The sequence below is a fragment of the Pelobates fuscus genome, chromosome 7 (assembly GCF_036172605.1).
Source record: "Pelobates fuscus isolate aPelFus1 chromosome 7, aPelFus1.pri, whole genome shotgun sequence".
NCBI classification, from domain to species: Eukaryota; Metazoa; Chordata; class Amphibia; order Anura; family Pelobatidae; genus Pelobates; species Pelobates fuscus.
Genome location: NC_086323.1, coordinates 18,019,069 through 18,034,889, shown reverse-complemented (window position 1 = coordinate 18,034,889; position 15,821 = coordinate 18,019,069). Strand labels below are relative to the sequence as shown.

General features: G+C 49.1%; 1 protein-coding gene across 1 annotated transcript in view; it reads right to left on the bottom strand.

The window, feature by feature from the left end:
- Window positions 1-15,131, bottom strand: part of ATPAF1 (ATP synthase mitochondrial F1 complex assembly factor 1) — a 43,536-nt gene extending 28,405 nt beyond the window's left edge. The window contains exons 1-5 of the mRNA XM_063427180.1: window positions 14,884-15,131; window positions 8,440-8,548; window positions 4,402-4,440; window positions 2,144-2,206; window positions 144-194 (exon numbers count right to left, since the gene is read on the bottom strand). Of these exons, the coding sequence (XP_063283250.1) occupies window positions 144-194; window positions 2,144-2,206; window positions 4,402-4,440; window positions 8,440-8,548; window positions 14,884-15,098 (477 nt within the window). The 5' untranslated portion in view covers window positions 15,099-15,131. The remainder of the gene's footprint in view (window positions 1-143; window positions 195-2,143; window positions 2,207-4,401; window positions 4,441-8,439; window positions 8,549-14,883) is intronic.
- Between the last annotated feature and the right edge of the window lie 690 nt (window positions 15,132-15,821).

The window sequence follows — 15,821 nt, the reverse complement described above, 5'->3', positions numbered from 1 at the left end:
AAGAGAAAAAAAAAATAGCCATTAATAGCCGCTAACTACCGGCTACTGTTAATAGCCACAGCTCACGGCAGCTAGTAGATTCTGAATGACCGACTGTTTTTATGTTGAAGTCTTTGTGTATTTCCAGTGAAAGTAATACTTACAGGTATGACTGCATACACCGTATCTTGTGTAGAAAAATACTGCTTCCAAATCTGTAACAATAAAGAGATTATGAAATATTTATTTCCAAATACTAAATTTGATGCAAAGTAAATGTATATTTGTTTCATTGCATCCAAAATCTAGATTGAGCCTCATTTTTTTTGTTTGGAGCATACAAATGACTAAAAAGGTGCATATTTCATCCCATTATTATTATTTATCATTATAAAACACCAACAGATTCCACAGCGCTGTACGCAAACTTTCACCAGCAAATAGGAAGTGTGGCAGTCGCTGAGGAGAATGTCAGCAAATATTTGACAAGATTTTTAAGGACATTTCAGTGGATGTACAGATGTGTTGGCTACAGTGAGCATGTCTATGCGTGATATCGTTAAAGACAATTTTACCTCTAAAAATTTATATATTTTTTTTAATTCAATCTTTATTTGCAAAATTTTCAAAAACCTATAACAATAAGCTATATATTTATATGACTTGAAATAAGGGACGGAAAGTTATAGTCCTAAATTAATTTAATGAAATGGAAGATAATTAATGCTGATAAGAAGTGATTCTTATCCACAATCATACTATTGATTAAAGACACCCTCCCAATATCATAGACATCTATCCATGCATGACCAGGTTTGAATGGATTCACTGCTAAAATATATCCTATAGAAAATGTGATTACTTGAAATGGATTGTGACGTCCAAAAGCTAAATCTTCCACAAGAGGAACCACTATGGAGATGGCCATAAGAAAGCATAAATTTGAAGAGTCTCTGTGGAAGCAGCATAAGCAGTAAGTATTGCAGTTAGCATGTTTATCTCCCATGTTAAGATTAGTGTAGAAGCCACTGATATTGGAGTACTGTGACGTAGTGGTGGACTTAACACAATATGGCCATATGGTGGAACTGAATCCCCATATCTGTTTGCTAAGATAGGTGATTTTAAGTAGCCTTGTAAAATGTAAAAACTGTATTTTTGTTTGTTTGTGTTCCCTAAATCTGTATCAATTTGGTTTAGAAAACAGATCAGCAGTCAAAACAAACCAAACACAAATAAAAAAACAGCTTTTAAAGCATTTAAATCCGTTGAATCATATATAAAACATAGGGATGCCAGCAATGTTTGTAAAATGGCAATTAGATGGGCTGAACTAAAAAGAGTGCAACGCTCAGCTTTATATGCCAGCGACTGATGCATTAACTGCAGACAGAGCGTCTTTCAGATAATAGCCAAGACTATATGTAGCTAATAATGTATCATTGCAATAGCAAATAACTTACACATGATAACGTGTACACTGATAACGTGTTTTCACCAAGGTAAATATAACATTACATTTCAACTGAATGAAGAAAAAATAGCTGCATATTTCTTGAGAAATTTAGAATTTTATTAGCAATGTATTGCCTAGCTGGTGAAATGTATGTTTTAAACTGATAAGAACGGACAGTGGTGACTGTCATTGCTGCCATGGTGAGACAAGTTTTATTTAAAGCAAACAACCGAGAACAACTTAACAATATACCAATCACAAATGTATCCTAAAAAACAAGCATCTCTGATATCAACATCTGTCAGCTGTAGGCCACTCAATGGGTTAAAATTGCTGTGGGGGTTATGTATAATAGTTCATTTTGGGGCAACATTCTAAATGTGAAGCAATCACCATGGAAACCAATGGTATATTCATTCTGAAAGCTCTTTTTACATAAGCCATGTAAAGTAGTTCACATCGGTGGAATGCAAACATAATACCGACATTGGATCCATAATAAACTCATCTCAATGAAACCACAATAATGCTCTTGTGAAATTATGACAATTTGTTTTGGTTCAGTGGTCGGAAAAGCCTACAGTGAGGTAGGAAACAAAACGTGTAATTCCAGATTTTTCTTGGTTACATTACATTATAAAAATGTCTATTTATGTAAATAATTGCCTCTCATGGGAGGAACTGTTCTGGCAATCACTTCCAACTTACCTCTGTAATATCATCTGCGCTCTTGTCTTTTATCAGCTCAACGTTTACAATGGAATTAAGTGTCTGAAACACATGAGGGAATATGATTACTTTGTCACAGTTGTAAGCGTTTGTGCAGTAAATTTACACATAGAATATTGCGTGTCATGATGGGATATCTAACAGCTGGATGTGTCACGTTTGACAGCAGTCACACACAGGTACATTTTTTCATTTTATATTTACAGAAATCCAACAGCAACTCTGCACCGCATGGCCTAGACATCATTGTGTTTATGGAACATGCTAAAACAATTGCTTGAGATTTAAAAACTAAATAAATAAAAAATCTCTGGAGTTTTAAGGTATTCTCAGAGCAGTTAGTTCGCTTCAGGTGCTCCTTACAAGTTAAGCACGGTTATAAAGATCCCTAGTGGACCTTTTTACTTCTTCCGTGACTATCACTTTTTGACTGAATAAATAGTAGCATTACATGTATTATGAGCATGGGATGCATAGTTAGCTTATGAACATAACACATAGACTGCTTTGCAGACAAACTTACAGTGGCATTGTCACGCCAAACTTACCTTTTCCCCAATTGCTTCCTCTTTCAGAATCTGTTCTTCCTTTATTTATTTCTGATCTAGTTTTCTTTAAAACAGAAGACAAAGTAGGTACTACTTTGTCTTATGTATTTTCCGTACGTTTAACTTTCTTTGATCAAATGAGGAGCTTAGCTCAGCTCTATATCCTGTGTCAAAGAAAGTTTTCCCATCATTCTCACCCTCCTTCATTCACCGTGACTTAACATCTTGTCATTTAGACTAGGGCAACGGAAAAATGATTGAATTTCGTCTGAACCGAATACCCACAGTTTTTCCATTCTTGTTCAGATGAAGTTCGGTCATTATGTTCAGTTTGGAATTTAATTCGGAAGAATGAAATTCTGATCTGTGCCTCTGCTGCATCTTGCAGCTGTTGAGTAGATAGCCTCCTAAATCCCACAGTATTAGGGAGCTATCTACCAGAAAGCTGAATGACGGAAATAGGTCTTTCAGACAACTTTATGCATACCAAGCAAAAAAAAATAAAAATACTTATAATAGTAAATAATGGAAGTTTAAAGTCGCTGCTCACTGTTGTAAATAATGACCTACAAATGACTGAAATTCGACCTTCGTTCGTTCTTTGTAATTACGGTTCGTTCATTTGTCTTTCTGACGGATGAATGAATAGTCAAAATTCACGTCAAAATTTTGAAAAATAGCAAATGCCAAAGTCTGCAATTTGACATGCGCAGTAATTTCAGAGCACTTTCTAATTGTGGGCAGATGACGTGCCACGCAGGGCCTACATCTGGCAACACCAATGTTTTAGAACTTTCAGGTTTCTTATACCAAAGGAAATTACAGAACTGTTAATGTAAAGTGAACCTGTAGAGAAAAAAGAAAACTTACCTGAAATGCTCCCATACATTGAATACATTATAAATCACAAAGATACATGTATTCAATGTAAAATATAGAGATTTATTCACCTTCCCCCCATTCCATAGCCATTTAGTGGGTTCTACTCTTTGTGTAACACCCACGGCCATCCTCTGATTCACCTTTGCCCAAGCAGGGCAAACCACCTCAGTAACGTCGGCATGCTGGCTTTGTTACCAGTGTGCCCGTGTCGGAAGGGAGTTTGAATCTCCATAGAAAGCGCAGCGCATGTGCTGCCGTTCCGATGCTTGGAAAATGTTTTTCATTGTCAGTAAATGCCTCAGCATTGACTGAGAGCTGGGAGAAAAATATATATATATATATATTTTTATTTAGGTTTTTCTCTAATTCTAAAGGATTTGCTAACAAAATTGCTAGCACAATGTATAGATGAGATGTAATGAAAAAAAAAAAGAGCATAAATAAAAAATTCCTGGTTAATGCCTACTCTGTGCAACATATATTGCACACAAAGTCAGTCGTAGGCCGAGAACGTTCAGCTGTTGCTCTGGAGCCCAACAGGGACGAGGTAGGTGGGAAAACCATTGTCAGTTTGCCCTGATACCGGGGAAGTGGATCAGGGTACTCCTGGCATTATAACCGCTACAGCGGAGTAATCCTTTAAGGAATAACTAGAAAAATAAAGTGACACTACAGGCACCAAAACAACTTTAGCATAGTAAAGCAGTTATGGTTAATACATTCTAAACTACTGAACCTGAGTCCTTAAGGGTTTAAGAAAAAGTTGTTTTGATGCCGGACAACTACTGGCTGCAGCACATAACTCACCTTGTTCTTTGTGAATCCTTTGGGCGAACCTGTCCCAACCTAAAAATGAACACACAAAAATAGCCATTAGTTTGTATTTTGAACGATTGCTTCAAAAAATGAAAACAAATGTTTATTTCTTATACAAGTATAGGAGTCGACGGTGGATCAGAATTTTGTTATAGGTTTTTGAAAACTATATAAATAAAGATTGGGGGGCGGGAAATCTATATTAAGAGGTTTAATTTTCTTTCTTTAATTGATATCCCACACAGACGTGGATTAAATCACTGTAGCTAACACATTTGTACATCCACTGAAATGTCACAATTATTTGTTTCTCTGTGACCCACAGAAAGTAAAAGCTTAAAACATATCTATACAGAGACTCTAGAAGTAGTAAATAAAATAACGTCTTTTTGTAATCTATATCAATATAACAAGACAGTAAAACGTATAGCACTGCACTCATACCTCAGTGCCTTGCATGCTCCGAACTGTACATTTGCTATGTTTCTCTGTCTGCCATCCTAGCTATGTAGTTCAACATATATAGTGTCACACTGCTTGATAAAGACAGACAGTTAAAATTTTGCTGGTTTGCCAATAAAGGGAGATCATCTTTTCACAATAAGGAGTGCTGGACATAATTTTTTTACTTCTTTGATACTAATCCAGCAAGGCGGGCATGGAGTCATTGCACAATTAAGAAAAATAAACATGAGTGCCATTTTGATTTAGAGTGTCAAGGTACACAATATTAATGATCTGCATTTTAATGTTTATTTATGTTGACTTTATTTTACCTAAACCACTGGATATTGTCAGCTTACTGGCACCCACCCAGCTTGCGTGGATTACATACGCTACCACCTATTCTTCGTACATAAAGCACCATAACCACTACAGCATGTTTTATTGTTATGGTGCCAGGTATGCACTGGCACCCCCCAATCTAAGTAATCATGCCGTTTGCTAATGGTTTGATGATAAATGCAGTCCGGCAGGTGCCGGTAACCGCCTCAATGAGAGCCGGAAGATCTCTGCATTGAGCGAATGCCTGTGGTGCAGAGGAATCCGTTGACATGCTCAGCCAATGAGCTGCCCTGCACGGACCCTGCAGAGAGCTAAGGCAAGCTTTGTGCAGGAGATTATGTCTCTCTCTCTCAATGGAAGTCTATATATTACCTTATTAAAGTCTCTGGATTATGCTACTAACAAGTCTCTAGATCTTCCCACTGCCAAGTATCACACCTTCCTATTTGTTGAAGTAGTTGGCAAATTGTCTTTGTGCCATCTAGGGTAAAAATGAGTATATATGAGTAAAGTATATATATTTTTTTACATTTTACTTACTGATGGATAAGCCATCCTTCTTCTTGAGAGAAGTTGGTTACTGTATGGTTTTGGGTCTTAATATCACCCCACTGCCATGTCTATATATTACCTTATTACCAGGTGTGATATAATCTTGCTACCAACTCTCCATATTAGTGGTTAAACTATATTTTGTCTATTCTATACAGTGTATCAGTACTTCGACTAAGACAATGCATAGATATCAAAACATTGTGATTATACATAGCTTATTATCTTACTTATATGACTGCATAGATGTGTAGATAACATTTTATGTCATAATATCTTAACATGATAGATGTCCGTCGGCGCTGGTTTAGGGTCCGCACACGCTCCTCCTCCGCCGTCGTCATCCAGCGGGGGAGACCAATTGCGCATTCGCGGCCGCTGGCGGGGGAGACCTAATTGCCACGCATGCGCATTAGACCTCTCCATAGGAAAACATTGTGTGAGGACGTCCAGCGACGATATAGCACAAAAACCTGTGCTATAAAACAGGAAGCCTAGACACCCATGATAAAGGCTACCAGGATGAGCCCAAGCGTTGGGGGGTTTGTTTATTTGACTCGTGTTTCTGCCCGATTAGGCTTGTGAATTGCGGTTTATATTTATTATTGTTTATTATTTTTAGCCTATATTGTGTCACTGACTGCTGTATGAGTATTGTATACTTATTAGTGATTTAATATAGATAGAGATTTCTTATTGTTTTTTGGTGTGCATTCTTTTTTGATTTAATAAAACAGGAAGTGCCCTCTAGTGGCTGTCCAGTAGACAGCCACTAGAGGAGTTAACCCTGCAAGGAAAACTGCAATATTTACAGTTGCAGGGTTAAGGGGAGAAGTGGTCTGGGTGCCTGGAGTGTCCCTTTAAGAACTTTCCCTATAAATTTTATATTGAAAAGAGGCAGTATTTCCTTGTACCAACATGTGTAGCACACAAAAGGGGATATTTAGCAAAAAGTACTTGCAATTTTCTGCAAGTTTGTAGCGCAATTTGTTCAATCTGTCAGATTTTTTTCGTCTGTTGCTTTTTGGGAGCCCTAACGTCATTTTGGGATCTACACCTTTATTTTTTTCTTTACAGAAGTGTTTATTTTCTATAAATTACAGCTAAATTTCAAAATATAAATTTACTATAAAAAAAAAAAAAAGAAACTAGCATTTTTTTTAAGATATATTTTAGAAAAAAAAAAAAACATACCCTCACCAATCTGTGACTAGTGTGGTTTTAACCCCTTAAGGACACATGCCATGTGTGACATGTCATGATTCCCTTTTATTCCAGAAGTTTGGTCCTTAAGGGGTTAAAAAGTACTTATCTTATTAAGAGTATGTGCAGCTTCCTCCAAGGATATCCCAGAAAGTATCCTTGTACCAGCAAATACAACTAGACCTGTAGGTCCAGGACCATTTGTTGCTTTTTATTGTATGCATATTTATTTTATACTTATTATATGAAATAAAGCAGATCTTTATTTGGATGATATATTGAGTCCTGCCTTCAATATTGGTGTGATGGCTCAGCCACCCATTATTCCATGGGGAGGCACCCTAAGGCGATAATACCAGTCTTCATTCTGTGAGTGTAATTCTACCAGCGCATTTAGCTGCACTTTATACTGTATCAGACCATTATATTTTCTGCTTTTGTTGATCTATAGCTGTATCCTCTGGGTTGTTTTTTTTTTGGTTTTTAGATCACTCTTAGAACATTGTAATAAATACAATCAAAATAATGACAGAATTAAAACACTTTAATAAAAAATATCGCCATTATGTTTATAAATTAAGCAGCCTATTCCCCTTAACATATCAGTTGTTTAATATCGCATGAAGCCAACATGGTGAGGCTTTTGCACGGAACATGCAGTGGAAGTAGTTTTTGTTGCAAACACGGGTAAGTAAATAAGCGAAGGTTTGGGACTTTTTTTTTTTTTTTGGAAGAAACATCCCAAACACTATAACCATTGTAGCCTGGAATAATGCTGTGGTGCCAGGAGTTCCCAGGTGCCCTCCCAGCATAATCTGGAAAACATAATTTCATGACATCACGTGCCTGGGTTCTGTCAGGTATCCACACTGCATTCGGTCTTAATGAACAGGAGAGGATTGAGGACAATGAATGACTGAATCTGTTCATATATTGAACAAAACTGACAGCTGGCTTCTCCAGCTCTGAGAAGACCGGGTGCAACATGAAGGAACCACAGTATAGTGCCCTGATTTGCCTCCTAGACATTCTCAGTCAATCCGACGCTTTCCTATGGGAAAGCATTGGGATTGGCTCAGATCACCACTTCTGATGAGGTCAGCCAAGCAGGCAGATCAGGGGCAGAGCCAGCTGCAGCAGACTGGAATAAAGGAAAGATTTTACTATACTTAGGGAGCGCCAGATGGTGTTTTTAACACTATAGGGTCAGGAATACATTTGTGTGTTCCTGACCCTATAGCAGGGATAGGTATCCTTCGGCACTCCAGATGTTGTGGACTACACTCCCCATAAGGCTCTTACACCCATAATGTTGGCAAAGCATCATGGGAGGAGTAGTCCAAAAAATTGGGAGTGCCGAAGGTATCCTATGCCTGCCCTATAGTGTTCCTTAAAACTGTCTGGGACGCATGTATTTTCATCCACATGGTTGCTACTAATATTTATTTAGGAGGGACAGTCACATTTATGCTCTAAACAAAGCGCTACCTTATCCTCTATCGCACGGGCAAATTCGGCTTGCTTTGAGTAACCGAGAGGCTGTTTTTCTACTTCTTTCCTCTTGTCCAAGCGTGCATCAAAAGCAGCAGGGTCTGATCTATGGTTTAGAAAGGTAAAGAGTACAAAAAAATATATACAAACTGTTTAAAAACACAAAACTAGATGAAGTAAGTATTCACTGAGGTTAAAGGTGTTTTTAAGCATTGATTCAAACATTTGTCTCCTAAGGTTAAAGGGCACTATAATCACCAAAACAACTTTAGCTTAATGAAGCAGTGTTGCTGTATAAATCATGCATTTTTAGTTTCACTGCTCAATTCTCTGCCATTTAGAAATTAAAGGGACACTAAAGTTACCAGAACAAGTACAGCTTATTGCATTTGTTCTGGTGAGTAGAATCATACCCTTCAGGATTTTTGCTGTAAACACGGTCTTTAAAAAAAAAAAAAAAAAAAAATTTGCAGTGTTTACATTGCAGCCTAGTGATAACTTCATTGCCCACTCCTCAGATGGCTGCTAGAGCTGCTTTCTATCTCAGTTTAGCCTAGTGTGCATCACAACATATCAGTATATCCACCCTCTGCATGCAGACACTGAACTTTCTTCATAGAGATTAAAAGACCACTATAGTGCCAGGAAAACACTAGTTTTCCTGGCACTATAGTGCCCTGAGGGTGCCCCCACCCTCAGGGACCCCCTCCCGCCGGGCTGGATGGATGGAGAGGAAGGGATTAAACTTACCTCTTTCTCCAGCGCCGGGCGGGGAGCTCTCCTCCCCTTCTCCTCGCGCATTCAGCCAGTCTCATGGGAAAGCATTATCAATGCTTTCCAATGGACACTGGCGTCTCCTCACTGTGATTTTCACAGTGAGAAACGCGGAAGCCCTCTAGCAGCTGTCAATGAGACAGCCACTAGAGGCTGGATTAACCCATTTATAAACATAGCAGTTTCTCTGAAACACTTTGATAAATATCCCACTATGTCTTCAATCAAAGAGAGAAGCATATATAGAGACAATGTGTTTTTCACATGAATCTGGAACATTGTTTTCACGATTGCAAAACACATTCTAATGAGCTTTATGTTTGACTTGGCTAACAGCAGATTAAAAGATAACAGACCTGGATACAATGACCACTATTTACAAACGTCACATACAACAAAAGGAAAGTCCAATAATGAAAGTCAAAGCCCTCTAGACAAGCAGCCTTACAAATTACCACTGGTTTAAAAAAAATAAATAAATAAATAATATATAGTCGTATTATAATCCATCAAACCAGAGATAGAAAACCTCATCACATTCAAGACAAGGTTTTAGGCACACGCCTAACTGTACTTTGTATTAACCCCTTCAGGTAATGCTAAACACCCGGTACCGATTATCAAGTAACGTCCCGCTGGGGGGGGGGGGGAGGTACAGGCTGGGGGGGGGAGGTACAGGCTGGGGGGGAGGAGGTTCAGGCTGGGGGGGGGAGGAGGTTCAGGCTGGGGGGGGGGAGGAGGTTCAGGCTGGGGGGGGAGGAGGTTCAGGCTGGGGGGGGGAGGAGGTTCAGGCTGGGGGGGAGGAGGTTCAGGCTGGGGGGGGAGGAGGTTCAGGCTGGGGGGGGAGGAGGTTCAGGCTGGGGGGGGAGGAGGTTCAGGCTGGGGGGGAGGAGGTTCAGGCTGGGGGGGGAGGAGGTTCAGGCTGGGGGGGGAGGAGGTTCAGGCTGGGGGGGAGGAGGTTCAGGCTGGGGGGGGAGGAGGTTCAAGCTGGGGGGGGAGGAGGTTCAGGCTGGGGGGGGAGGAGGTTCAAGCTGGGAGGGGGAGGAGGTTCAGGCTGGGGGGGGAGGAGGTTCAGGCTGGGGGGGGGAGGAGGATCAGGCTGGGGGGGGAGGAGGATCAGGCTGGACAGGAGGAGGTTCAGGCTGGGGGGGAGGAGGTACAGGCTGGGGGGGAGGGAGGTACAGGCTGGGGGGGAGGGAGGTACAGGCTGGGGGGGAGGGAGGTACAGGCTGGGGGGGAGGGAGGTACAGGCTGGGGGGGAGGGAGGTACAGGCTGGGGGGGAGGGAGGTTCAGGCTGGGGGGGAGGAGGTTCAGGCTGGGGGGGAGGAGGTTCAGGCTGGGGGGGAGGAGGTTCAGGCTGGGGGGGAGGAGGTTCAGGCTGGGGGGGAGGTACAGGCTGGGGGGGAGGTACAGGCTGGGGGGGGAGGTACAGGCTGGGGGGGAGGTACAGGCTGGGGGGGTGAGGTACAGGCTGGGGGGGAGGTACAGGCTGGGGGGGGAGGTTCAGGCTGGGGGGAGGTTCAGGCTGGGGGGGAGGTTCAGGCTGGGGGGGGAGGTTCAGGCTGGGGGGGAGGAGGTTCAGGCTGGGGGGGAGGAGGTTCAGGCTGGGGGGGAGGAGGTTCAGGCTGGGGGGGAGGAGGTTCAGGCTGGGGGGGAGGAGGTTCAGGCTGGGGGGGAGGAGGTTCAGGCTGGGGGGGAGGAGGTTCAGGCTGGGGGGGGAGGAGGTTCAGGCTGGGGGGGAGGAGGTTCAGGCTGGGGGGGGAGGAGGTTCAGGCTGGGGGGGGAGGAGGTTCAGGCTGGGGGGGAGGAGGTTCAGGCTGGGGGGGAGGAGGTTCAGGCTGGGGGGGGAGGAGGTTCAGGCTGGGGGGGGAGGAGGTTCAGGCTGGGGGAGGAGGTTCAGGCTGGGGGAGGAGGTTCAGGCTGGGGGGGGAGGAGGTTCAGGCTGGGGGGGAGGTTCAGGCTGGTGGGGGGAGGAGGTTCAGGCTGGGGGGGAGGAGGTTCAGGCTGGGGGGGAGGAGGTTCAGGCTGAGGGGGGAGGTTCAGGCTGGGGGGGAGGAGGTTCAGGCTGGGGGGGGGAGGAGGTTCAGGCTGGGGGGGAGGAGGTTCAGGCTGGGGGGGAGGTACAGGCTGGGGGGGAGGTACAGGCTGGGGGGGTGAGGTTCAGGCTGGGGGGAGGAGGTTCAGGCTGGGGGGGGGAGGAGGTTCAGGCTGGGGGGAAGGAGGTTCAGGCTGGGGGGGGGAGGAGGTTCAGGCTGGGGGGGAGGTTCAGGCTGGGGGGGAGGTTCAGGCTGGGGGGGAGGTTCAGGCTGGGGGGGAGGTTCAGGCTGGGGGGGAGGTTCAGGCTGGGAGGGGGGAGGAGGTTCAGGCTGGGAGGGGGGAGGAGGTTCAGGCTGGGGGGGAGGAGGTTCAGGCTGGGGGGGAGGAGGTTCAGGCTGGGGGGGGGAGGAGGAGGTTCAGGCTGGGGGGGGGAGGAGGAGGTTCAGGCTGGGGGGGGGAAGGAGGTTCAGGCTGGGGGGGAAGGAGGTTCAGGCTGGGGGGGAAGGAGGTTCAGGCTGGGGGGAAGGAGGTTCAGGCTGGGGGGGAAGGAGGTTCAGGCTGGGGGGGAAGGAGGTTCAGGCGGGGGGAGGAGGTTCAGGCGGGGGGAGGAGGTTCAGGCGGGGGGAGGAGGTTCAGGCGGGGGGAGGAGGTTCAGGCGGGGGGGGGAGGTTCAGGCTGGGGGGAGGAGGTTCAGGTTGGGGGGGAGGAGGTTCAGGCTGGGGGGGAGGAGGTTCAGGCTGGGGGGGAGGAGGTTCAGGCTGGGGGGGGAGGAGGAGGTTCAGGCTGGGGGGGGAGGAGGAGGTTCAGGCTGGGGGGGGAGGAGGAGGTTCAGGCTGGGGGGGGAGGAGGAGGTTCAGGCTGGGGGGGGAGGAGGAGGTTCAGGCTGGGGGGGGGAGGAGGAGGTTCAGGCTGGGGGGGGGAGGAGGAGGTTCAGGCTGGGGGGGGGGAGGAGGAGGTTCAGGCTGGGGGGGGAGGAGGAGGTTCAGGCTGGGGGGGGAGGAGGAGGTTCAGGCTGGGGGGGGAGGAGGAGGTTCAGGCTGGGGGGGGAGGAGGAGGTTCAGGCTGGGGGGGGAGGAGGAGGTTCAGGCTGGGGGGGGAGGAGGAGGTTCAGGCTGGGGGGGGAGGAGGAGGTTCAGGCTGGGGGGGGAGGAGGAGGTTCAGGCTGGGGGGGAGGAGGTTCAGGCTGGGGGGGAGGAGGTTCAGGCTGGGGGGGAGAGGAGGTTCAGGCTAGGGGGTGGAGGAGGTTCAGGCTGGGGGGTGGAGGAGGTTCAGGCTGGGGGGTGGAGGAGGTTCAGGCTGGGGGGTGGAGGAGGTTCAGGCTGGGGGGTGGAGGAGGTTCAGGCTGGGGGGTGGAGGAGGTTCAGGCTGGGGGGTGGAGGAGGTTCAGGCTGGGGGTGGAGGAGGTTCAGGCTGGGGGTGGAGGAGGTTCAGGCTGGGGGGTGGAGGAGGTTCAGGCTGGGGGGGGAGGAGGGAGGTTCAGGCTGGGGGGGAGGAGGGAGGTTCAGGCTGGGGGGGGAGGAGGGAGGTTCAGGCTGGGGGGGGAGGAGGGAGGTTCAGGCTGGGGGGGGAGGAGGGAGGTTCAGGCTGGGGGGGGAGGAGGGAGGTTCAGGCTGGGGGGGAGGAGGGAGGTTCAGGCGGGGGGGAGGAGGGAGGTTCAGGCGGGGGGGAGGAGGGAGGTTCAGGCGGGGGGGAGGAGGGAGGTTCAGGCGGGGGGGAGGTTCAGGCGGGGGGGGAGGATCAGGCGGGGGGGGAGGATCAGGCGGGGGGGGAGGATCAGGCGGGGGGGAGGATCAGGCGGGGGGGAGGATCAGGCGGGGGGGGAGGATCAGGCGGGGGGGAGGTTAAGGCTGGGGGGGAGGTTAAGGCTGGGGGGGGGAGGTTAAGGCTGGGGGGGGAGGTTAAGGCTGGGGGGGGGAGGTTAAGGCTGGGGGGGGGAGGTTAAGGCTGGGGGGGAGGTTAAGGCTGGGGGGGGGAGGTTAAGGCTGGGGGGGGAGGTTAAGGCTGGGGGGGGGGAGGTTAAGGCTGGGGGGGAGGTTAAGGCTGGGGGGGAGGTTAAGGCTGGGGGGGGAGGTTAAGGCTGGGGGGGGAGGTTAAGGCTGGGGGGGGAGGTTAAGGCTGGGGGGGGAGGTTAAGGCTGGGGGGGGAGGTTAAGGCTGGGGGGGAGGTTCTCTCCCTGTCAGGCTGGCTGGGGGGGGTTCTCTCCCTGTCAGGCTGGCTGGGGGGGGGGTTCTCTCCCTGTCAGGCTGGCTGGGGGGGGGGGTTCTCTCCCTGTCAGGCTGGCTGGGGGGGGGGGTTCTCTCCCTGTCAGGCTGGCTGGGGGGGGGGGTTCTCTCCCTGTCAGGCTGGCTGGGGGGGGGGGTTCTCTCCCTGTCAGGCTGGCTGGGGGGGGGGTTCTCTCCCTGTCAGGCTGGCTGGGGGGGGGGTTCTCTCCCTGTCAGGCTGGCTGGGGGGGGTTCTCTCCCTGTCAGGCTGGCTGGGGGGGGGGTTCTCTCCCTGTCAGGCTGGCTGGGGGGGGGGGGGTTCTCTCCCTGTCAGGCTGGCTGGGGGGGGGGGGTTCTCTCCCTGTCAGGCTGGCTGGGGGGGGGGGGGGTTCTCTCCCTGTCAGGCTGGCTGGGGGGGGGTTCTCTCCCTGTCAGGCTGGCTGGGGGGGGGGTTCTCTCCCTGTCAGGCTGGCTGGGGGGGGGGGGGTTCTCTCCCTGTCAGGCTGGCTGGGGGGGGGGTTCTCTCCCTGTCAGGCTGGCTGGGGGGTTCTCTCCCTGTCAGGCTGGCTGGGGGGGTTCTCTCCCTGTCAGGCTGGCTGGGGGGGGTTCTCTCCCTGTCAGGCTGGCTGGGGGGGGGTCTCTCCCTGTCAGGCTGGCTGGGGGGGGGGGGGTCTCTCCCTGTCAGGCTGGCTGGGGGGGGGGGTCTCTCCCTGTCAGGCTGGCTGGGGGGGGGGGGTTCTCTCCCTGTCAGGCTGGCTGGGGGGGGGGGGTTCTCTCCCTGTCAGGCTGGCTGGGGGGGGTTCTCTCCCTGTCAGGCTGGCTGGGGGGGGGGGTTCTCTCCCTGTCAGGCTGGCTGGGGGGGGGGTTCTCTCCCTGTCAGGCTGGCTGGGGGGGGGGGTTTCTATCCCTGTCAGGCTGGCTGGGGGGGTTCTCTCCCTGTCAGGCTGGCTGGGGGGGGGGGGGATCTCTCCCTGTCAGGCTGGCTGGGGGGGGGGAGGATCTCTCCCTGTCAGGCTGGCTGGGGGGGAGGATCTCTCCCTGTCAGGCTGGCTGGGGGGGGAGGATCTCTCCCTGTCAGGCTGGCTGGGGGGGGGGAATCTCTCCCTGTCAGGCTGGCTGGGGGGGGGGGGAATCTCTCCCTGTCAGGCTGGCTGGGGGGGGGGGAATCTCTCCCTGTCAGGCTGGCTGGGGGGGGAGGATCCCTCCCTGTCAGGCTGGCTGGGAGGGGGGGGGGAGGTTCAGACTGGGGAGGGGGGGAGGTTCAGGCTGGGGAGGGGGGGGAGGTTCAGGCTGGGGAGGGGGGGGGGAGGTTCAGATTGGGGAGGGGGGGGGGTTCAGGCTGGGTGGGGGGGGAGGTTCAGTCTGGGGAGGGGGGGTGGAAGGCTCTCTCCATGTCAGGCTGGGGGGGGGAGTTCCTGTGACACACACCGGCGCAGTTGCTGGATCCTGTCCTGGTATTTCTTGTAATATGGATTCTCCTCCAGCTCCGGCTCTTTCCGCACAGAGAACGCCCGCAGCTGGGGAGACACGAATCCCAGGCTCAGCGGGCCCGTCCCCCGGCTCCGGACTGCCAAGAGTCCCCGGTAACCCAGTGACATCTGCATCATGGCCGCCGCCATCTTCCCATCGCCTTCCGGCCACATCCGTGACAAACCGGAAATGCATCCCCCTTTAGAGGATGCAGGAGGCTGTGCACAAAGGTTCCGGGGAAGAAAGGTTCCTAGATGCTGACACATGGGGTGTGAATGAGGACAGTAATACACTCTGCCCTGAATCATTGTATTATATGATTCTATTTAAAGCATAATGCCACGTTTAATTTAAAATTAAGCTACAGTGTAGACACCTTCTCCTGTATTTCGATATATTATACAGATAACATTCCTCCCAAGTGTCCCTATTTAGGAGAGACAGTCCCTATTTTAGGCCCAAATCCCTTTGTTCCTCTATTCTATCCTAATGTCCCTCTTTCTCCATATTGTTTGTGTGTCTGAGTGTATAACAGAGCTCCACAGCAATAATACTCCCAGTAATGTGTCTGCGTGTATAACAGAGCTCCACAGCAATTATACTCCCAGTAATGTGTCTGAGTGTATAACAGAGCTCCACAGCAATAATACTCCCAGTAATGTGTCTGCGTGTATAACAGAGGTCCACAGCAATAATACTCCTAGTAATGTGTCTGAGGGTATAACAGAGCTCCACAGCGGTAATACTCCCAGTAATGTGTCTGAGTGTATAACAGAGCTCCACAGCAATAATACTCCCAGTAATGTGTCTGAGTGAATAACAGAGCTCCACAGCAATAATGCTCCCAGTAATGTGTCTGAGTGTATAACAGAGCTCCACAGCAATAATACTCCCAG